Below are 23,864 nucleotides of genomic sequence, written 5' to 3'. Positions count from 1 at the left end.
TTTTTTTTTTTTTTTTTTTTTTTTTTTTTGAGCAAAAACAGAAAAGGAAGAAAGGGGAGGGAACTGTGTAAACAAATGTGGTCTTGGGAACAAGATAACCTTCTGATTTTACTTCCAGAGGACATGCAGTTTATGAAAATCCTTTGGTTATAGTTTATCATATAAGGTAAAGAGGAAATGGTAATACTAGTTAATAATACAATTATACACCAAGGAAAAAAGAACAGAGCCTGGAAAAGAAGCTGACACCATGCAAAACTGTCTAATGGTACTGCAAAAGATAACAACGACATTCCTTACCCTCAAATAACCCTTCCTGTCTTTTTGTTTGCTTCTGATTTTCCAAATCCTGGGTCAAATAAAAGCTAAAGTGTTAACTATGACACTGGTTATTGCTATTTTTTTCTGTTTATGTTGGTCATTTAATGCATTATATGCTCTGCATGAAAAAAATGTTTAGCACTTCTAAAACTATTGCTTCACTTTAGAAACTATTTTTTAAATCAAAAAAACACGTTATTTCAAAGAATCAAACTTGTATGACAAAAATGAACCTATTTTAAGTTAAAATATAGGAACATTCTAAGGTCAGAGTCTTCAAAGTTCTGTTTCTAATGTGCATGTGTTCTACATGCAGATGATGGTCAAATATTTGTTGCATGAACTTGTAAACCTGTGAGGGTGGAGTACAGTCCACGATTAATATGCTAGTAACTCACCTTCAGAAATCATTTTTACTGTATACAAATAGCACATCAAGAGGCTTCTGATTTCATACTGATCCAATCGGTTATACTGAGATACACTACTACTTGCTGAACTCTGCTGAGTCTGTAATACAAAAATAGGACTTTTGTGAAACAATATTGGTACTGTAGCTTCCCATAGCCTTTAACTCAATAACTGTTTTAACCATTAGTCCAGTTTGGGAAAATTCTAAGCATGAATCCAAATTTTATATCACATTTGGAATGTAAATGGGCTGACTCTTCTTTGCTACTGTACCTAATAATATCACTGGAAATTACCTTGCAGTCTTCATCAAGATATAGCCATGAATATACTGTGTATGTTTCATTCTCATAGGTCCTGTGTTTTAGTAAGAAAACATTTTGAATAATCATATGTGGCTATTCCAGGAAAAAGTAGCTTTTACATCAAGGAGAAACTTAACTAAGGTACATCGAAGCATAAGAAGCATTTTAAACTCTTTAACTTCAATCTCTCCTTAGAGTTTATTAAAATCCAACATGTAAATAATAGGTCAGAAAATCTATTTTAAAAAGGGGCCTTAATGACATTACAAGATAATTTTACTAAGGCGGACCCAGTAATACTTCAAAATTAGAGTCTCTGCAGAGTAGTGATGTTCCTATTATTTAGTGACTTTTGTTAAAATATCAGTTAAAAATGACAAGATCTGACTTATTTGGAGATTTGTATGAATACAGCAATGACAATCTCCTAACAAATGTACCCTTGTTAGAAACCAATACTTTCAGCTGAGCTAACCTGGGCTGGGGATATATATTTACTAACCTACGATTCACCAAGAACTTCTATTTGGAGCAAAACATCTAGGTCCTGAACACTTGCTAGATGTGTGGCTACTGGCAAGTCATTTAACCTCTTTGTCCTTTATGTGACTTACCTATGATAGTGTCTGTTGTCTTAATTCTAAATGGTGTGAAATAAGAACCTTTATGATTAAATTACTAACTATGCAAAGACTCAATGAAGTATATAGTCCAGTGGTTCTCAAGGGGTGGTTCCCAACCAGCAGCATCAGCATCACCTGGGAATTTAGAAACACAAATGAGCAAGACCCCAGACTGACGGAAACAGAAATTCTGGGGATGAGGATCAGCTACCCATTTTTATAAAGTCCCCCAGATGCACCCTAAGAATGCCATGATCTAGGAGAAAAAGTGCCGGAATTAGAAAACCTGGGTTCAGGCCTGGCCCTGCCATAGTTGTGTGGTTGTCCTAAGTCACAATCCCAGTTTTAATTTGTAAATTGAGAGTTGGAATTTATTATTTTTATGGACCCTTCTAACTCTAATTTTATATGATTCTCTGATTTTACGTAGCAGCATGACAAGGCTTTACTGGTCTAAAGTGAGGTTTCTCTGTCTCAAGGCAGACATATCCCAAACTTTGATGTCAGGCTTGAAATAATTTGATGGAAGAGTTAGAGAATATATTGTGATTAAGTGATTCTGGGATGTTGAGATCATCAATTTGGGGACCTAATTTTTCTTCTCCCATGTTAATGTCATTACTCTATTACAAAAGGATAAAAAGCTGAATCCTGCCAGGGAGTGATTTAAGTGACAAGGTACATTAGGCACTTAAACTTAAACCTTCCCTCTCTAGAACAGGTTTACAGAGTGCTAGGGTTAAAGGAGGTATTCAAAGTTGGAACTCTTAAAGATGAATGCCTTATTCTCTATAAACAATTTAAAAAATTCCAAGTAGCAGCTGCCAGGATAGGAAGGAACTGCTACAACATCCAAGAATTATGGGATGCTTTTTAAAGATCCAGTACAGACTACAGGAGTAGAGAGACCCCTATTTGCATAAAAAGAAAGACTGCTGTAGCTTAACACATCACTAGGGTTATCCTATATATTTAGGTTCTTACATTTTCACCAGTGCTGCCCTGATCTGGAAATCCTGTTGCTCCTTCTGGGATGAGGGAACCTCTCGAATCTTCCCTCTTAATTCCATGTCCATTTTGAAAAGACCCATAAGCTGGAAAAAAGTCCTTGTTAGCAACAGGAGGAACAGTCAAAAATATTTTTTAAACTAAGCACTGGGTTAATTTAAGTAAAGATATATTTTAGGAAATAGATCTTGGTCATCTAAAATGTGAAGTTTATATATTACATCAAAACGCCATAAGAAGCCAAATAAAGGGTAAGCAATTTTTTTTCCTTGAAACACTTTAACATGTATGAAACTACAAGAAATTCCTTGCAAGTCATAAAATAAAGGCAAACAACTAGATAATTTTATAGATAAGGAAAGTTTGGCCCAGAAAAAGGAAGTGTCTTGTCCAGGATTGGAGACAGATGATTGGAAACCAGTGTTTTTCTCATTATCCTTTATTTTCTTAGTATACTAAGCTAAATTTTATACAAGCTGAGACAAGGAAACCCAAGCAAAGAAATGTGGCTGCAAGTGTAAGATTTTAATTAAACTTTAGTAGAGATTGTGCTATGTATAGTTTTTATTATGAAATATTTCAAAAATACAGAGAAGTATAGGGTACATTTCTAAACAGCCATGCCACGTATAATCTTTAAAGGACTTCTAATAACTGGTGTCTTTGTCAGTGCTCAGACTCCCTCTACTTGTAGGTGAAGCGAAGCCACATGCAAACTCATCTCTGGATGCCTGTAACACAGTGTGATACCTCTGTCATTTAAATACATTTGTACACTAGGATAAGAAATCGGAATTAACAATGAGATGGTACCCTAATTTTAAACAAAGCTCACTGTGAAAGTCTAAATCACATATCAGTATTGGTATTTAGGGGACTCTTTTAAAAATGGATCCTGGGGGCTTCCCTGGTGGCGCTGGTACCGTGAGCCATGGCTGCTGAGCCTGCGCGTCCAGAGCCTGTGCTCCACAACGGGAGAGGCCACAGCAGTGAGAGGCCTGCGTACCACAAAAAAAAAGGATCCTGGTACACTGTTACAACCATGACCTCTGGCAAAGTGACCCAACTCTAGGTGGCTGGTAAAAGCTGCAACTGGTGTGATCTAAACTTGATTCCATTCTCCTCCTTGAAGCAAGGGCAATACTAGAAGGAGAGGTGTGACCAGAGGCCCTATATGATCTTGAATTGCAAAAGAAAGAAGAGGTAAGTAAAATATTTCCAAATATCACTGTCAAATGTTGTGGAGTAAGCATAAGCATGAGTAACTGTGTTTGTAAAGAAAGACTTGCTTGATACCCAGGTAGGTGATATAGCGTCCACATTTAGCTGATTTACGTAATTGGGAGGTACAGGCAATCAAGTGAGGCTTAAAAGCAGCTTTCTCAGGAACCCAGGGTATGCTTGACAAATCTACAGACATTTATTATGGGGAATTTCCAAAGGAAGCTGTAAAGGACACAGTTTCACCTACCACCCAACAATGTGACTTGGCTACTGAACATGTGAAGGTGATCTTGGGCCAGACAGAACGTGGAGTGGGGGTGGGGCAGGAGTTATTAGTCCCAAGGGGGGGGGGGGGGGGGGGGGCAGGAGTTATTAGTCCCACTGGACAGACTGTAAAGTATACACCACATTTTAAAATGGCAATTGGTAAAATGGAGCATGTCCAGAAGTCTCCAACCAAGAAATGTAAAGGGTTTGAAACAACAAATGATGAAGTGGAGATATCTGGCCTGAAGAAAAAATTAGAAGGGACATGTGTGAAGGGGTATCACGTGGAGGTAGAAATGGATGTGTTCTATGTATCACTAGAAGGCAAAACTAGGACCAGTGGATAGAAAATCTTGTAGATCTAATGTGAGAAGGAAAGTTTTAATTACTACTATGGAAAAATGTTGTTTTGCCAAGTGGAAGACTGATCATCTCCAAAGTTCCTTTCAACTCTAAGATTCTAAGGGGAGAAAAAAGCACAGACCAACTGTGATGAGTTAAAAGCCACTCACCAGGAAGTGCTGAAAGGAGGCTGTCAAAGAGAGGGAGAAGCAAAGGAATACAGTTTAATCCCTGGTGCCTAATATATTGCAAAGTGAATGTTTTGTTCCGTTTTCCGGTTGAATAAATATATGAAGGCATGTAACAGCAGCAAATATTAAAAAGAAAACACTGAGCACAGAGGATTCTTGGTGTTCTCTTGGACCTCATTACTCAAAGTATGGTCCTTAGATGAGAAAAAGCCAAGAGCCTGTTTGAAACGCATAATCTCAAGCTCCACCCCAGGGCTACTACATTAGAATCTCTGTCTTCATTCCCCAGGTGATCCATATGCACATTAAGATTTGAGAAGCACTGCTCCAGGAAAAAGTATAAATTTAAAATGTTGTAAAAGGTGCACTATTGAGACCATACAGCGTATGACCCTAATTCCGAATACAGTCAATAAAACAGGATAAAATGCCAATAGAAACACATTACTACTTACAGAATTAGGCATGGCTGCACAAGAATACAAGGTATCTCGACCTGCTAATCGCTGTATATTTTCCAAAAGCAGTCCAACAAATGGGAGGTACAATTGTGCTATTTTGGCTTGTTGGTTCTGAAAAATAATTATTAAAAGCTTAATAGATATATAATATGCCTATATTACAAATAAAGTTGCCTCCATCTATCCGTTTAAACACTAAAAGCAAGCTAATATCCATAACAAATTAGTGAAGCATGAGTCTATTTATACTCATAGTCTCAAAACTAACTGCCACACCACTTTGTTGGTATTTGAATTTATATACAATATAGAGTCGAAGCACATCCCTGAAACATCACTACATAATAGGCAAAAGTTTATTTTTTTTTAATAGCAGATCATATTAGTCCTGCTCTTTAACTCCAGCGAGGGTTGAGTTTGATGAAAGCAGGGATCCTGTCTGTCTTGTTCACTGCTTCATCCCCAGTGCCTGGGCACATAGGATATAGTCAATATACATTAGCTGAATGAATGAATAGATGGAAGAAGTAAAAAAAATGGTGAATTACTGTATTCATTCAAGAAATATGTCTTTGCTTTGAGTAAAGCTGCAATTAAAATAATGTGATCTTGGCCCCCTAAATCAATTATACAACTTGGGAGATTGATATATTTGTAAATATGCAAGTGAAGCTGGCCACTGGTCATCTTAATGAATGTGGTACCTCTTATACAAATTTATTTATTGCTTTTCTCAGCTATAGACATTCCTCACCAGATATGTACATACATTCAAATCAGCCAAACCAGTGGTTGTGATGGCACAAGAGTTGCCCTCCAACCTTTAGGACTTTGGGAGGTTTGTCTGTAGACTTAGATAAGGCCTCTAGGGTACAATGGTTAACCTATAGAATACAGATCAATAGTGTCTCATAGTTCCATTTATTCTTGAAATTGAACAATTTTTCATATGTTAATTGTCCATCTGTACTTCCTCTTTTATGAGTCTCAGGAACTCTTAACAGACCTACTTCTAATACACAACCCTAATCAGTAATAGTCTCTATCACTAGGAGATTCTGGTTCAGTAGGTCTGGGCTGGGTCCCAAGAATCTGCCCCAGATGGTGCTGATGTGCACTGAGGTATGAGAACCACTGATCTAGTTCAATTTCCTGCTCAAGGCAGGAACAGCCCTTACCTGCATCCTTGACAGATGGTTAGTTTTTAAACACTCCAGCCCTTTCAGAGGTTCTGTTAGAAAAATCCTTTAGCAGTTAAGTTCTACCTGCTAGTTATAGCCCACTTCCACTTTACATGGCAACCCTTTAAATATTTGGAGACAATTACCACAAATTGTCTTAATTCATTCTTCACAAGGCTAAATAGCTGTTAGTACTTTCCTTTATTCTTCACATGGATTTGATTTCAAGAGTTTCCACCATCATCATCACCCTTTCTTGGCAGTTCTCTAATTTTCCAGGGTCCCACTTAAGATTTGAGAGGCAGTATAGTCTAGTGGTTAAAAGCACAGATTTTGAATTTTAGACACATGAATTCAGCTCTCCTGTTACTAGTTACTTGATTATGATCAAGTCACAACCACAGTTTTCTCTTTAGTAAGATGGGGATAATAATAGTGACATTAATACATGTAGGCTAATGTTTAATACAGTGCCTGGCATATAGTGAGTCCTCAATAAATTTTAGCTACTATTATTAATATTATAGCTTCTAGATGGGAATTCATTTTAGTTCTGATAGTGAGTGATCACTAGGGAAGGAGATACTACACCTTTCTCAGGTGAACAGGAACATAGGAAAGCATGCAGTCAGGGCAAATATATTAAAAGTTTTGTCTGCACAAAAGACAGAAAACCATCTAAGAATCTATTAACAGAAGACAGTTTAGATAAATAGAATAAGGTATATCCATATGATGGAATACTATGCAGATTTAAAATAAATACAGTAGATCAAATCTCCAGGCTATATTGTTAAATGACAAAAGAAAAATGCATAATGGTTTCTATTATATATTTATATATATACATATATAGAGCATATTGGCTTGTGCATGCATAAAATAGAAGTTTATATAAGAAACTGATAATAGTAGTTGCTTCTGGAGAGATGAATTGAGGCATGGAGGTAAGGAATGGGAGAGAGGCATTTTGATTCTTTTTTTTAACATGTGTGTAAGATTACCGTAAAAAAAAAAAAGGAAAAAAATATCTGCCCACAGTCCAAGCAGAAATTGCAATTCTTAGGAGTCAACATCACTTGCAGTGGGTACAGGAACTAATACAGACCCCAGAATAAATGTTAGATGTTGGATATTCTTGTTCTGAGTAGGAAAGATGTCTCATGGTATTAGGAGGGCTCCCAAAGCAGTTTTTGAGTAGCACATAATAGGGACCAGTGACACCTCCATAATTTCATTAGAGGAGAGGCTGAGGAAGGCAACATGGTTGGAATGGGGGGTGGCGGTGACTAGGAGAACTAGTCTCAAAGCAGCCTTTCCACAGGAAGAATTTTTCTCTTGACTGTATTTTTATTTGGGGTCACTTTGGGGGACCCAATGGAAATTATAGGGGCTTAAAGCTCCCCTCTCTGCCCTCACCTTGGCATCATCATTAATGGTGAACATGTTTTAAGTGAATGTATCAATATTTGACAAATGACCTCTTACTCAGGCCACCTGTGAAGTCTTTGGACCAAACAGAGAAAGGGAATGAAGCAGGTCCATGAAGCAAAGTTTTACTGGGGAGAATCCTATACACACTTAAAACCTGTCAGAAGATTTTGAACAAAGAAAGGGCTTTAGAAATTACTGAAAGGGTAATGAGGCTGGCATCTCAATCTTTCCCATAGTCTAAAACCTCAAACACTCAAAGAGGCAGAGTGTTATTTACAGATAACAACAGTGATGTGTGTGTGTGTGCATGTGAGTACATATACTGCTCTCAGAATTTTAAAAAGTAAATAATGTGCAAATATGTGATATAAAATATTTAAAATTCTACCTCTAGGTAAGACACTAGTGAAATCTGATATTCCTTCACTTGCATCTAAGGAGGCAGGGGAAAAAATACAACTTCCTGCTTTAAGAACAGGAACTTCATTTTCTACTTTTCCCACAAATTCTTTGAAATCATGGCTAGACATTTTCCTCCGCTACTACTAGGTACAAACAGAGCCCAGTGGTAACTGGCATTTTTAAAGCTTTGACAAAGCTTGGTTGGAATGGATGACTTTAAGATATCTTTTCATTTAGATATATTATACCAGTAAACTTACTTTTAAGTCAATATCAACATTCACACGCACAGAAAAAGTGGCACATAATAGAGCAAACCACACTAAATGGGAGTATGTTATTATAACTATAATGTGGAAAAAACAATGCAAACTGCAGTAAGTAATAACATCTGAAAGCTAAAGAGTTTAAATCTACTTTAGGATAGAATTATATGAAGAAAACTAGCAAAATTTGTAAGTAAAACAAATCTTCATAATTAAAGAAATATAATTGGATGTAGCTGGCAGGCATTTTCTGTTTTTTAAGGACAAATGGGAATACTGTAGAAAAAGAAGAAAATCCATCTCCAAGTCAGCTTTCCAAAGTAATTATAATAATAAATGACATGATAATTTTATTTAAATTTGAATGTAAAACAAAGGGACAAATTCTTAACTATGAAATAATATGTTACCTTGAGCCAGGTAAGTAAGTTAGGTTATTCTAAATCCATACAGTTTGCCATCTACTTTTTGAAGCCCATAGGGTATAATGTTAATAAGATTTGAATATACCCTCCATCGCCATATATTAAGTTAAAGGTGCGGCAAAAAGCAACTGCAGCTGTGGCCTTCACACATAGACAGTGTGTAATGTATGGAAGGTTTACAGCCACACCTACATTTTTTCAGTAAGAAGAAAAACTTCATATTACATCTTTTATATATTGGACATACTTAATGTGTCACTATTAATCACTTAATAATCAATAATAGCATTTATTTAGGGAGATATATTTAAGGATATATGTTAAGGTGTGTATTTGAAAGAGTGCACATGGCTATAATCGTATAAGATTTTTTTTAAAAAAATCTAGTTTATGTAACAAATCATGAAGCAGTTGTGCTGTTCTTTAGACATGATTTGAAAAACCAGTGCTCTTCTTCAACAGTTATCTGAACAGTATTTTTAAAACCTAATCATTTGAAACAGAAACAAAACGTATTTGTAAAAATAACTTCATCAGTCCTCCTGTTATGTTCCTTACTGAAAACTTCACCTTGAACATAAAATCTTCTTAGAAAGTAACTAATGTGATACTGATGATGATACAAACATCCTTACCTTGTGCTGGTATCTAGTGTCAAATGCATGTTTTATCAAAAGATTCTTTATGACAGAGATAGCTGTATATCTGATATCATAATTGTCTTGAAGAGCAATGGAGGTTTCCCTCAGAAGTAGACCAACCAAGAAGTGATGCTTGCAGTACTCATCTGATAAACTGTATTCAAGATTTGAATCTGCAGTATAATGAAATTTAAAACCCATTTATAAAAATATTCAAAAATTACTTTAACATTAAAGCACTATATTTATTACTTAGTCATATGTGACCATGATAGCAAGAACTATATTGTTATTATTAACAAATATGAACAATTCTTTTATCATATAGAATAAGCATGCAAAATTTTACAAGATACGAGCACCCATCATTGGGGCTAGATGATAGCCTTAATGATAATTTCAGTCGGTAAGATAGTCCCTAGAATTCTTTGTTTTTCGAGATGCTTTTCAAATCTTAGAAATCTTAGGATAAAATCTAGAATGAAAGAATACTGTATTTGGCAATGTTTTAACACATTTCTTCATAGCTGAAGAGATTTAGTTACAACTACAAATTGGAGTAATTCTCTACAGCAATACTTGATTCACTTATCTGTTTATATTTGTAAAGTAGGAAAAGGAAGAGAAACTAGACAACTGAATCACTGTAACAGTATTAACTATTGACTGTTTTAGTAAATGTTATATATTGGCCCCAATACAATGGGGTACAAGAACAATAAGAAAAACAGCCTCATCTCACTCAAATTCATCACACAAATACAAATCTTTTATTTCATAAAATTACTGCTTCGAACTATTTCTTTCACTTCCTTTTAGATCCTCAGTCCATTTTAAATCCCAGCTGCTAATATCCTGGTTGGGACTTGCCTTATAAACTGATTGGGTCACAATCAGAAGGGACTGTGACCAAGTTTAGTAATTTCTATGGTAAATTTCTACTATCTTTATCTCCTCTCCCATACCCTTTAATTTTAGTTAGGCCATAAAGCTGAAGGATATGTTTTCCATTTCTTTTCTGGCCTCTTCAGCACTTAATATAATGCTATATATTCAGTTAGGACTTAATAAATCCTAAATCAGATTTAATCCTAAATCCTCATCCCTTCTTTTCCCTGAATTCCTCAAGCCATCAATAAATACTGGGGGAAGTATCAGAGCTATAGATGCTCAGAATCTAATAAGGGAGCAGTTGAATAGGGGTGCTTGGGTTTTTAAATATTTTTTCTCCATTTTCACTGGCTGGCATTCAAGCACTGAAACTGGTGCTCAGCAGCTACCCTCCTAGAGACCAAGGTAGCTGATATTCTTTCTGCCATTGGTCATGCTCTTTTGTGAATCACAACCACTTTCTATGCACAAGAACCAGTACGGACTAACCCAGGTGGCCTTATCTGGGTCGACTTTACAATGGTAGTAAGGTTTTTTACTTCAGGGGTTTGAATAAATCAAATCAGGTAGTTTCAGCCAACCTCCAAAACTGTGGCCAAGCAGTCATTAAGCAGGGTCAGAGAGAAGGGAGGCAAGCCTGGTAGAGATGAGACACACTTAAAGAACAGCTACCCTCTAGCCCCCATGCTGGCTTGAGCCAAAACTTGTTTTCTGAGGACGGTGTTTTAAAGTTGATTCTTCTAGCAATCAACACTCAAGCTGATTTTAAGAGTTAACAAATACACCACCTCCTAGGTTTTCTGGGTACATTAACTAAAGCCTCATCTTGGCTAGGGAGGATTTAGAAAGCAAAGAAAGCCCCCATCCATCTTAGCCATTCATGAAATCAATTGTTTTTAAAGACAGCAAACTACTTTAGAGTGAACAGAGTTAAACCTACCTACTGAAGTCAAACAGTCCACCGCAAATGAAAACAAATCTAATTAATATATGAAAAGAAAAGGGACAAATAAAAAACATAGTAACATAAGAATAGTGCTACACAACAAAGCATTCAATAAAACTAGCAATGGAGATAACTGAAGGCATTTCATCAATTTAATACATACATATCACTATTTTACTCTGTCTTTATACTTCTCTTTTGATGTTCCAATCAGCAGAAATGTATTTATATGTTTTTTTCTTAATTCAGTCTCACATAAGAGTCCAAACAGTACTACAGAGAGCAATAACTGGTATCTGACATCTGTGTTTAAGCAGCAATCTATGTAACACACCTAATTTCTTCATTCTATGAATACTACCACTGACACTATGAAGGAAATGCCGAGTACCATTAACAAACCTATCTTCAGATAGTAACAATTCTGATATTACCTTTAGACTGACTGGTTTAACTAGAAAACGTTATACTATACTAGCGCTAGCCAAAAACAGGAAAACACAATCCCTAATGATGGAAAACACAAATACATACTTTGAACTCGCTGAAGTTTAGGTTTTGCAAATGCCATTGGCAAATTCAGAGGAATGTAATGTTCGTGATTGCAAACTGTTTGCAGAAATTCAAACTTGTATTCAGCCAGGACCTAAACACAAAGAAATTGTACAAGAACTCCTATTTAGTAGTCATTTACTATTTTAGTAATTAAATATAGTGCATTAATTTTCAAAACAGAAGTGTTTAGTATTTTAGGCATACCTTAAAATGTGACCTGTGCAGTAAAGAGTTAACACAGCAGGTCTAAGACTGCTCACCTTAAAAAGGCCTGCTTGCACGGTTGGTCATTGGCTGGCATTTGGGAAATTGGATTTTTTTTAATTATATAAGTTTCAGGTATACAACATTATAATTTGACATCTGTATACACTACAAAGTGATCATCACCACAAGTCTAGGTGCCATCCATCAGCATACAGTTCACACCCCCTTCACCATTCTGCCCACCCCCAACCTCTTCCCCTCTGGTAATCACTAATCTGTTCCCTGTATCTATGAGTTTGTTTTGGGTTTTGTTCATTTCTCTTTTTAGATTCCACATGTGAGCAAAATCATATGGTATTTGTCTTTCCATCTGACTTATTTCACTTAGCATAATACTTTTAAGGTCCATCCACATTGTAAAATGGCAGGATTTCATTCCTTTTTATGTTTGAGTAGTATTCCATTTTATATATATACACATACAAAGACACACACACACTTACACACATATATACCACATCTTCTTTATCCATTCATCCATTGATGGACATTTAGGTTATTTCCATATCTTGGCTACTGTAAATGATGCCACAGTGAACATTGGGGCACATATCATTTTGAATTAGCGTTTTAATGTTCTTTGGATAGATACCCAGGAGTGGAAAAGTTGGGTCATATTATGGTAGTTCTATTCCTAATTTTTTGAGGAATCTCCATACTGTTTTCCACAGTGGCTACACCAATTCACAGTCCCACAAACAGTGTACAAGGGTTCCCATTTCTCCACATCCTCTCTAACATTCGTTATTTCTTGTCTTTTCAATAATAGCCATTCTAACAGACTATGAGGTGATGTCTCATTGTGGTTTTGATCTGTGTTTCCCAATTAGTGATGCTGAACATCTTTCCATGTGCTGTTGGCCATCTGTATGTCTTCTTTAGAAAAATGTCTATTCAGATCCTCTGCCCATTTTTAAATCAGATTATTTTTGTTGTTGTTGAATTGTATTAGTTCATTATATATTTTGGATATTAACCCCTTGATGGATATATGATTTGCAAATATCTTCTCCCATTCAGTAGGCTGCCTTTTCATTTTGATGATGGTTTCCATCACTGTGTAAAAGCTTTTTAGTTTGATGCAGTCCCATTTGCTTATTTTTGCTTTTGTTTCCTTTGCCTTTGGAGTCAGATCCACAACAACATCACTAAGATGGATGTCAATAAGGTTACTGCCTATGTCTTCTTCTAGGAATTTTATGATTTCAGGTCTTACATTCAAGTCTTTACTCCATTTTGAGTTAATTTTTGTGTTATGATGTAAGAGAGCAGTCTAGTTTCATTCTTTTACATGTGGATGTCTAGTTTTCCCAACACCTTTCATTGAAGAGACTGTCTTTTCTCCATTGTATGTGCTTTCCTCCTTTGTTGTAACTTAATTGTTCATATATGTATGGGTTTATTTCTGGGCTCTCAGTTTTGTTCTGCTCATCTGTGTATCTGTTTTTATGCCAGTCCCATACTGTTTTGATTATGATAGCTTTGTAGTATAGTTTGAAATCAGGGAGCATGGTACCTCCAGTTCTGTTCTTTCTCAGATTGTTTTGGCTATTCAGGATCTTTTGTGGTTTTATGCAAAATTTTAGAATTATTTGTTCTGGTTCTGTGAAATATACCACTGGAATTTTGATAGGGAATACACTGAATCTGTAGATTGCTTTGGGTTGTATGAACATTTTAACAATATTAATTTTTCCAATCCATGATTATGGAATATTTTCATTTATTTGTGGCTTCTTCAGCTTCTTTCATCAGTGTCTTATAGTTTTCAGTGTACAGGTCTTTCACCTCCTTGGCTAAATTTATTCCTAGGTATTTTATTCTTTTTGATGCAATTGTAAGTGGGATTGTTTTCTTAATTTCGCTGATAGTTTGTTATTAGTGTATAGAAATACCACAGATTTCTGTATGTTGATTTTGTATCATACAACATTACTGAATTCATTTATTAGTTCTAACAGAGTTTTGGTGTAGTCTTTAGGGTTTTCTGTATGTATTATCATGTCATCTGCAAATAGCAACAGTTTTACTTCTTCCTTTCCAATTTGGATGCCTTTTATTTCTTTTTCTCACCTAATTTCTGTGGGCATCCTTGTCTTGTTCCTGATCTTTTTTTTTTTTTGGCTGTGTTGGATCTTTGTTGCTGCACGTGGGCTTTCTCTAGTTGCAGCGAGCAGGCGCTACTCTTCATTGTGGTGCACGGGCTTCTCATTGTGGTGGCTTCTCGCTGTGGAGCACGGGCTCTAGGCACACGGGCTTCAGTAGTTGTGGCACGTGCGCTCAGTAGTTGTGGCTCATGGGCTCTAGAGTGCAGGCTCAGTAGTCGTGGCACATGGGCTTAGTTGCTCCATGGCATGTGGAATCTTCCTGGGCCAGGGATTGAACCCATGTCCCCTGCATTGGCAGGCAGATTCTTAACTACTGTGCCACCAGGGAAGCCCCTTGTTCCTGATCTTAGAGGAAAAGCTTTCAGTTTTTCACTGTTGAGTATGATGTTAGCTATGGGTTTGTCATATATGGACTTTATTATGTTAAGGTATGTTCCCTCTATACCCACTGTTGAGAGTTTTTATCATAAATGGATGTTGAATTTTAGCAAATGCTTCTTCTGCATCTATTGAGATGACCATATGATTCTTATCCTTCATTTTATTAATGTGATGAATCGGGTTGACTGATTTGTGGATGTTGACCCATCCTTGTATCCCTGGAATAAATCCCACTTGATCATGTTGTATGACACTTTTAATGTATTGTTGAATTCAGTTTGCTAATATTTTGTTGAGGATTTTTGCATCTATGTTCATCAAAGATATTGGCCTGTGATTTTCTGTTTTGTGGTGTGGGAAATTAGATCTTGAAACAAACATTTCCTACATGATAAGACTGTGCCTTCTGTGCCAACCTGTTCAGCAGTGTGCAAACTATGTGATTTATGGTGAACATCTGCTTTCCTGTCCTTTCCAAGACTCTGGAAATTTTGACCAGCCTCAAATACATAACTAGTCCCCAACAAAACCCCTAGACCCTGAGTCTCAAATGGGCTTCCCTAAAGAGAAATGTTGCACACATGTGGCTCAATTTTCACTGCTGGAGAGATGATGTGCTCTATGTGACCCTTCACAGGAGGGAGGGCACTCAGGAAGCCTACATGTAGATTGCCAAGGACTCCACTTGATGTCTTTTCCCCTTATTGATCCAACTGAGCATCCTTTTTGTGTCACTGTAATGAATCTTAGCCATGAGTACGTCCTGTGATTCATTCTAGTGAACCATCAAACACGGGGTAGTAGTGGGGACCCCCAAAACACTATCCATTATTCCCTGCTTTGAGGTATAACTCTAGTCAAAGCACCTAAATGAAAACAGCAGTTCCAAATCCTTCAGAGGAGAATGTCACCATTGTTCTCACACTCTAATGTCTGACACCCACTGCAGTTATGTCCTTATAACTTACCTTAGGATCTTTGGGGCTGAATCCAGATATATAGTCATTTATCAAATTGAAAACAAATCCTCTATCCATTAGTGTCAGACAGCGCTACAGAAACCAAATCAAAATGAACAGTTAGTTACATAATTCTAAAGGTCTGTCAAGTTTTTAAAATTCAAAAACTTTTAAATTGTTTCCACATTAAGGGGATGACATTTTCACTTTTACAGATAATAGAAAAACTTTCAGAGATTTAGGTGACCTTAAAGAGATAAAGGGGGACTTCCCTGGTGGCACAATGGTTAAGAATCTGCCTGCCAATGCAGGGGACACGGGTTCTATCCCTGGTCCGGGAAGATCCCACATGCTGCAGAGCAACTAAGCCCGTGTACCACAACTACTGAGCCTGCACTCTAGAGCCCGAAAGTCACAATTACTGAGCCAGTGTGCCACAATTACTGAAGCCTGCATGCCTAGAGCCCGTGCTCCACAACGAGAAGCCACCGCAATGAGAAGCATGCACACCGCAACTAGAGAGAGCCTGAGCGCAGCAATGAAGACCCAATGTAGTCAAAAATAAATAAATAAATAAATTTATTTTTTTAAAAAAGAGAGAGATAAAGGGCAAATGACTTATCATTGGAATTGGGACTCAACTGTATAATTTTCAAACTAAGATATATATACACACACAAATACATGTATACATATATATACACATATATGTATATAAACATATATATGCATATATACTGATATGTAATCTATTAGCTATACTGCCTCATTTTGGTTAACTCTCAAAGCTCAAAGTGAACTGGAGGGTGGTTAATGGGGCTTGCCTACGTGAACATTTCAGGCCAAAAGTGAAGTTTTTCTTTGGGTCCTGTGAAGTCTTGGCCTACAAAATATTCTTCCTCTGTGACAACCCTACTAGTTGTTCATATGTTCCTGCTATCACTCTCCTGGTTAAGGCTTTCATTACCTTGCAACTGCACAACTGCAGTTATCCTCCAAACCTGTCTTCCTGCCACTAATCTCTCCATCCAACTGCTTCCAGATTAATCTCTAAGTCCTAGCCCTAATCATGTCACCTTTCTTCCCAAAAGCTTTCAACCGTTCCCTATTGCCTCTAATATAATTTCAAACTCCTTAGCTTGGCATTCAAGGGCACTCACAATCTTGTCCCAACCTACTTTTCCAGTTTTATCTCCCAATACAGCTCACCTACTTATTACCCACTCAAGATGCACTGTGCACTCCCACCTCTGGGTCTCTGCTCATGCCAGGTCTAGCTAGCAATTCTATCACTGCTTCTACATAATCCTGCCCACTCTTCAATGATGAAGCCCATTTTCATTAACCACCTTGGTCTACAGGGCCCTTTAAACACTTTATACTAGCTTGTATTTTCCTTATTATTTTCCTGTTTTCACCTAGAGAGGACAATAGGAACGATCTCTTTTTCTTATGTTCTCCATGGTACCTACAGTAACCCTGTGAAATAGAAGGAACTCAATATTTGATTAATCAGCCATTTGCATCTCACTTCTCATCTCTCCTTTCAACTTCCACTGCCTCATCACCTCTCCCCTGGGTTAATGAGGTAGACTTACATTTATCTGTTCATCCAAAAACATTTTGAGGATCTACTGTGTTTGAAAAAATGCATTACATTCTAGAGAAATACAAAGGTGAATAAGATATGGCCTTTAGTCTTGTCTAATGGTAAAGACAAATAAACAAACAAATAATTAAAATACAGCACAATAAAAAGTTATACAAGTATGTAAAGGACGGGTAAACAACAGAAGGGGTGATCAGCCCTGTGTGGGAAGGTTAGGAAAGAGTTGAGCCTAAAAGATGAATGGACTCTGCCAGGCAGACAAGGGGGAAAGACTGGTCTTCTAACTGGTTGCCTTGACTCTGGCTTTTTCACCCCTTCCAAAATCTTTGGTATATAGATAGCTCCATGGCACATAGCTCCAAATCTAAGTCCCTAAGCCTGACATTCAAGGCCTTTCATCATCTGACATCAGATGGTCTTTCCAGCTCTACCTGCACACATCCTAAATTCTGCACAATGACTTTCTTGCTCCTCCCCGAACAATTCTTGAATGCATATATCTCATCTTTGTTCATGAATCCTCTACCTGAAACACCCATAACCCTGTCTTGGGGAACTATTCTTCTAGTTTCTGTTCATACTACCTGGTCCTAATCCCTCCCTTTCTTGTTTTCCGATTGTATTTTGTTTGTATTTTCAGTATAGCAGTCATCACACTTGATCTTGTACATGTATTTGAATATAATTACAGAGATAGCCTCTCACATCTTTGGATTCTCACATAGAAGACAGACAAATGTTTGTTGACTTGAATGAGGTAAATACTGCTATTAAATCGACTATGTTCTATTCTGTTTACATAGCAAACTTTAAGTTTAAACTCCATGGAAGAAACGGAGATTTTATATTTCAAATAGTCTCATCTTTACTTTAAAAAGATATGTGGATGTTTGGTTTTTAATACACAAAAGGGCTCATGTAATAGTGTTAAAACTTTGTTTTAATTCTGGTAAACAGAGGTCTAACATCAGAAAATCATGCTCTGGAGATCTGAAACCTAGTTGTGAATTTTTAATAAGAAAACAAGGGTATGTGAGGTACTAAAACTGCTTGGGTGGATTATTGACTATGAAGTTCTTAAGATAAGGTTGAGACATGATGAAAGGCTGTGAGAAGATGGGGAGTGGAGAGAAGTAAAAACTAAGTGCCTTACAAATCCATGCCCCTTCTCTGCAGCAAATCAAATATTATTATTACCCACTTTCTAGAACAATCGCATTCCAGCATTGCCCCTTACATACAGAGAATAACAAAATACAACAATGAGAAATGTGCTATCTTTCATAAATATAGGAGTTTCTGATATCTCTCAAAATAGTCTCACTGACCAAAATCAACAATTTTCATTTACATGTATTAGCAACAAGTAGATGGTGATTATATTAGCAATGTGGAGACTGTGCCTTTAGTTCAAGCGTTACAAACTCAGAGGCCAACAGAGAAGCTATTTAAATGTATAAAGAGTGTCGGGGTATATTAAGGAGTGGTGGGGTTTGTGGCAACATAGAAAGTACATGCCCCACCTAAAGGCATTCAAATTAATATTTCTGAGAAACACCATGTAAAACCAGCAAGACGTGCCTTCTGGTTAAGACACCTATGTGGGACCTCTGATTTAATTAATTAACCATTGGGGGTGGGGGATCAAACATGGCTGTTTAACTGAATTGATGGATTAATTCAGTCAAAAGTTTCTCCAGCAGCCTAGCTGAGTCTCTAGAAAGTAGGTAATTTTTTTTTCCTTTGGCTTTAAAGACCATATTGGTGAAGAATAATTCCTTACCATGTTCTGGCTGCCTTTAACTCACCTTCAGGAAGCTAGCCAAACTATAATTGACGTTTCTGGACTCATCAGGAATCTCTGCATAGCGAATAGTCATGTGAGGAATTATTGCAAGAAGCAATGAATGTAAGACATGATGATATGCCTCAGAAAATCTCTGGCCTCTGGGAAGCTTAAATTAAATAGGCATAGAAAAAAGAGTTGCAAAAGGTCTAAATCAATTGCTGTTTTTATTTTCAGACACATTCTGTATAAAAACGTGTTTTTAACTGGAGTTTAATTTTTCTCCCAACTTAAAAATGACATGGCTAGTTCAGTGTATACTTTAGATCATTATAGGAACTATCTGGACATCTAATACCATAACTGACTTAAATCAGGAACAAGAGTAGGTCATTCTGACCCAACTTTGGAATCGTGTTCCTGAGATACAGACACATCCATTTTTCATTCCATGTTTTTCCTGACACACAAAGTATACATGTATCCGTGCATCTCAATTTTAGTAAACCTGCTCTATGAAGATTCTGATAAACATGATAAGTATGAGGTGAATATTTTTTACTTCACAAATCTTAGCTTTCAATTCCTATAGCTAAGAAAATTTCTTTGTACTTTCAAAAGAGTTTAAAAATATGACTAAATGTATACAGCACATGCCAGGAACACATGTATTATTACATAAAGTGTTTTTAACTTTGTACATGCCTTCGACCTTTCTAAGAGAATGGTTCTTTCTTATTTGGTACTTGTTCTTCTTCCAAATGAATGTCCTGACATAGACATTTTAAAACCACAAGACAAAGGGAAAGCTTCAAATATAATGCATTTAACATGGCAAATACCTCACAGGAAACAATCTATATGGAAGAGTCTCTGACGATAGACTTTGAAAACAAATGAACTGTCAGATTTTTGCAATACATCCACTGTTTGTTTGCTTGTTTTAAGCAAAATTGAAAAAGTTAAGGGCTAAGAGCCCTTAAAATATAAAAGAGGATTTGCATGTCACAGCTACCTGTGAATAAGATTAGCCTTCTTTGTCTATGTTAAATATTATTCTTGAGCCTACTTACCTTAATTTTATTCTCTTCCAACAAGTATGTGGCCATAGACTTTGCAATAATTTCAAAGAAAAACCATGAGTACTAAAATAAACAAATAAATACAAATCAATCTTTAATAGTTACGCAAATCCTTGAAGCTTAGCAGAGGTTGACGAATCACTATGGATTTTGTCTCTGAACTTTAGTAACATTTTAAAGTGATCGCAATTGTCCAAGTCCCACAGGATACCTTCAAATTGTGGTGGCAAAAAGGTAGTAGTGTACCTTAGGGCTGGCTGGTGATGTACAAAGGCTGTTTGGTGGGAATGTTTAACTCAGTGGGGAGGGGTGTTTTATCACTGACACTGCTTTGATTTGCCTACATGTGGTGATAAGAGCAAACCAACTTTTAGTTTACTTTAGTATTGCTTTTAAATTCTCTATAGACAATGAATTGTATTATGGCCTGCACCCAGTGGGGGACCCAACCTTGCCCTTGGTACAACACTGGGGCCAGCCCAAGTAGCAGAGGTGTTTGTGTAAATGTAATTTGAGAAGCCTCAAGCAGATAAAATACCCAAAATTGAAATTCTACCATTATTAACAGGAATAGTAAAAACATGATAATAATAAGAGCCACCATTTGAGTGCCTACTATGTGCCAGAAACAACATGTTAAATGCTTTGCTTATATTTTAGAAATGAGGAAGTGGAGGCTCAGGATTGCTAAATAACAGGCTCCAGGTCACAGAACTATTATGCAGTGAATAGAGGATTCTAGCCCAGGTCTATCTCCTCCAAAATTCTTTCTATTACACATTCGAATGTGGGCAGGATGGGGTGGGAAGGGTGAAGGGAATGAAGGAGGTTCTGTGGAGAACTTGGGGGAAAAGGATGTGTAGGTAAAGTGGTGAGGAAAATGAAAGTCACATGAGGAAACGATGAAAGACTAGAAGTGAAATGGGAGGGTATCAAACAAGCATATCTCTGGCTGCTTTTCTTGCCTGCCGTGTCCTGTGCCCTTACCTTTAGCAGTTTGTTTATTGCTAAAAAGTCTGCAGACTGTTTCAATACCGCTATCATTGTAGTAGCCAGAGTTTCATGTATCAGCTGGGCCTGAGGAGTACTGGGTTTTTCAGGTCGGAAGCTATACTACAATTAAAGAAAACGAGTTGTGAGACAAAATTCTCTCAGAAGACAAACTGCTCAGAAAGAAAGCTTTACTCCACAAACCTTTATGAAGGATCTTAAATAATCATCCAAGCCTTCTTCATGGCACTTTGATACGATATGTAAGAGAACCCTGAAACAACATTCACAAAAGTCAGCATGTCAGGCTACAATTAACCACTATAGTTTGATTGTCCGATAAAACCATCATACTTAACCCTAAAAATACCTAATACTGCCTAAATAATTAAAGGTGAGATGACTGCATTAAATGTCATCTTAGTTTGGGTCTAACAGAGATTTCAGCATCTAACATGCTCAGGGTCTTGTAAAATATCTTTCCTGGTTCAAAAGACGGATATTTTATTTTGGCAACCCAAATATTTCATCTCCTTTCTAAACCACATTTGAAGTATGGTCATAACTACCATATAGTAAAAAAAAAAAAAGAAAAAATACCTTCAGTAAGGTAAATATTGAAATCCCCTCTAGTGAGGATAAAAGGAAAAGAATAGAAAAAAAAATGTTAAGCATGACAACAGATGGGGGAAAAGGGAAGGGAGAGACAGAGCAGGTATAATGATATGAACTGAAATTGGAAGTAAACTTAAGATTCATAGAAAGTTTTAAAATTATGAGACCAGCAGTGGTTCTCCAACTTTAGCGTGCCTCAGAAACACCTGGAGGGTAAAGTGCTCACCCCTCTCCCAGATTTTCTGATTTTTTAGGTCTGGGGTGAAGTTCAATGATTAGCATTTTTTTTTTTTTTTTCTTGCGTTATGCGGGTCTCTCACTGTTGTGGCCTCTCCCAGTTGCGGAGCACAGGCTCCGGACACGCAGGCCCAGCGGCCATGGCTCACGGGCCCGGCCGCTCCGCGGCATGCGGGATCCTCCCGAAACGGGGCACGAACCCGCGTCTCCTGCATCGGCAGGCGGACCCTCAAGCACTGCGCCACCAGGGAAGCCCGATTAGCATTTTTAATAAGCTCCTAGGTGATATTGATGCTGCTGGTCTGGGAACCACATTTTGAGAACAACTGGACTAGAATAATGCTTTTTAAATTTGCAACCAGACTATGCCCAGCAGCAGAGAAGAGCAAACAGTATGGAGGTGTGTGGAGCTTCAGCCCTGAGGCTCCAGAGAGGCTCAACAGAAGTGGCAACAGCAGAAGCAGCAAAGCCAGAAAGAGCCAGCACTGAGCTCACAATTTTTTGGAAAACTCCTGTTTTAATTTCAAAATACAGGTGCATTTTGCATCCTACTCTACAATATATTCTTGTTTGTTTTCATATAAAAAGAACACTCCATTTTTCTTTCGAGTACAATTTGATAGCCTAGGGCAACTCTGTCCAATGTGAGAGCCACTAGTCACAAGTGGCGATTAAATGAATTAAAATTAACTACGATTAACACTTCAGTTCCTGGGCTTCCCTGGTGGTGCAGTGGTTGAGAGTCCGCCTGCCGATGCAGGGGACACGGGGTTCGTGCCCTGGTCTGGGAGGATCCCACATGTCGCGGAGCGGCTGGGCCCGTGAGCCATGGCCGCTGGGCCTGCGCGTCCGCAGCCTGTGCTCCGCAACGGGAGAGGCCGCAGCGGTGAGAGGCCCGCGTACCGCAAAGAAAAAAAAAAAAAAAACACTTCAGTTCCTCAGTTACACTAGCCACATTTCAAGTGCTCAACAGCTAAATGTGGCTAATGGCCACCATATTGGAAAGCAGAGGTATAGAGCATTTCCACGACTGGAGAAAGTTCTATTAGACAAGACTGGTCAAGGGCAATGGTTCTCAAACTCCCTTGCATTAGGGAATCATCAGGGAAACTTAAAAAAATAATACTGATGCTGAGTTCCACCTTCAGAGATTCTGGTTTAATTGGTATGAAGTATGGTCTGGGAACAGACATGTTTAAAAGCTTCTAATATGCAGCAGCTTTAGAACTTCTGGTTGAGGAAGTTTATCCTATGGTTTCTGGTATCATCTGTCCCTGGGGATATAAGTCTGAGAAGTATGAAACTAGAGAAAACTGATATTAGATTTCTGACTTTGGGGTTCTCATTTGGAAGATAAATTTATATTTCAAATGAAGAAATGCAAAAGGAAACAAAAGTTGCTTCTTGGTATTATGGCACTGAAACTCACATGGTGCAGTTGATAGGCACGTCATCTTCATGGGTCATATTTGTGAGGACTCGGAAGAGTTGCATAAGAATTACAGGTAGAAACTGTATCATGACTTGGATCTCCATGGCATGCAAACACTAAAATAAGTCATTATTAGTTATGAAAATAAACCAAAATATGATATAACTTGCAAAGGTGAAACAACAAAAAATTAAGTAATGAAAACTACATTCACTAGAATATAAGGTCACTTTAAACACAAGCTTCAGGGGATAGGGGACTTTGTCAGTTACTTTAGCCACATCTCTATTTTGGCACTCAGATTCTTTTAGTTCATTTAATATTAAATGCTCCATTGAAGATAAGTATAACTGGAATCAACAGGTTTTGGAATAAAGACAACAGATTCTTGGTAAACCAACACTCAAGCGGGGCGAGGAGCAGGCATGTTTGGAGGTAATGGAGATGGGCCTACCAGCCCCCAAGTTCGTGTGTTTTACAGAGGCAAGTGGGCCATTACTTTGT

The 23,864-nt window shown here is 37.4% G+C and overlaps 1 protein-coding gene across 1 annotated transcript in view; it reads right to left on the bottom strand.

Annotated features, from left to right (window-relative positions):
- The window catches only part of LOC103078158 (dedicator of cytokinesis protein 11-like), a 29,203-nt gene extending 5,739 nt beyond the window's left edge, over positions 1–23,464 (bottom strand). The window contains exons 1-12 of the mRNA XM_007451115.1: positions 23,358–23,464; positions 21,281–21,350; positions 21,074–21,199; positions 20,078–20,149; positions 19,027–19,173; positions 15,619–15,702; positions 11,874–11,985; positions 9,497–9,675; positions 5,148–5,264; positions 3,324–3,399; positions 2,645–2,754; positions 720–831 (exon numbers count right to left, since the gene is read on the bottom strand). Coding sequence (XP_007451177.1) covers positions 720–831; positions 2,645–2,754; positions 3,324–3,399; positions 5,148–5,264; positions 9,497–9,675; positions 11,874–11,985; positions 15,619–15,702; positions 19,027–19,173; positions 20,078–20,149; positions 21,074–21,199; positions 21,281–21,350; positions 23,358–23,464 — 1,312 coding nt within the window. The remainder of the gene's footprint in view (positions 1–719; positions 832–2,644; positions 2,755–3,323; positions 3,400–5,147; positions 5,265–9,496; positions 9,676–11,873; positions 11,986–15,618; positions 15,703–19,026; positions 19,174–20,077; positions 20,150–21,073; positions 21,200–21,280; positions 21,351–23,357) is intronic.
- Between the last annotated feature and the right edge of the window lie 400 nt (positions 23,465–23,864).

Source organism: Lipotes vexillifer, unplaced genomic scaffold (genome assembly GCF_000442215.2).
Source record: "Lipotes vexillifer unplaced genomic scaffold, Lipotes_vexillifer_v1.1 scaffold1842, whole genome shotgun sequence".
NCBI classification, from domain to species: domain Eukaryota; kingdom Metazoa; phylum Chordata; class Mammalia; order Artiodactyla; family Lipotidae; genus Lipotes; species Lipotes vexillifer.
Note: the sequence above shows the minus strand (reverse complement) of the source record. Positions and strands in the feature narration are given on the sequence as shown.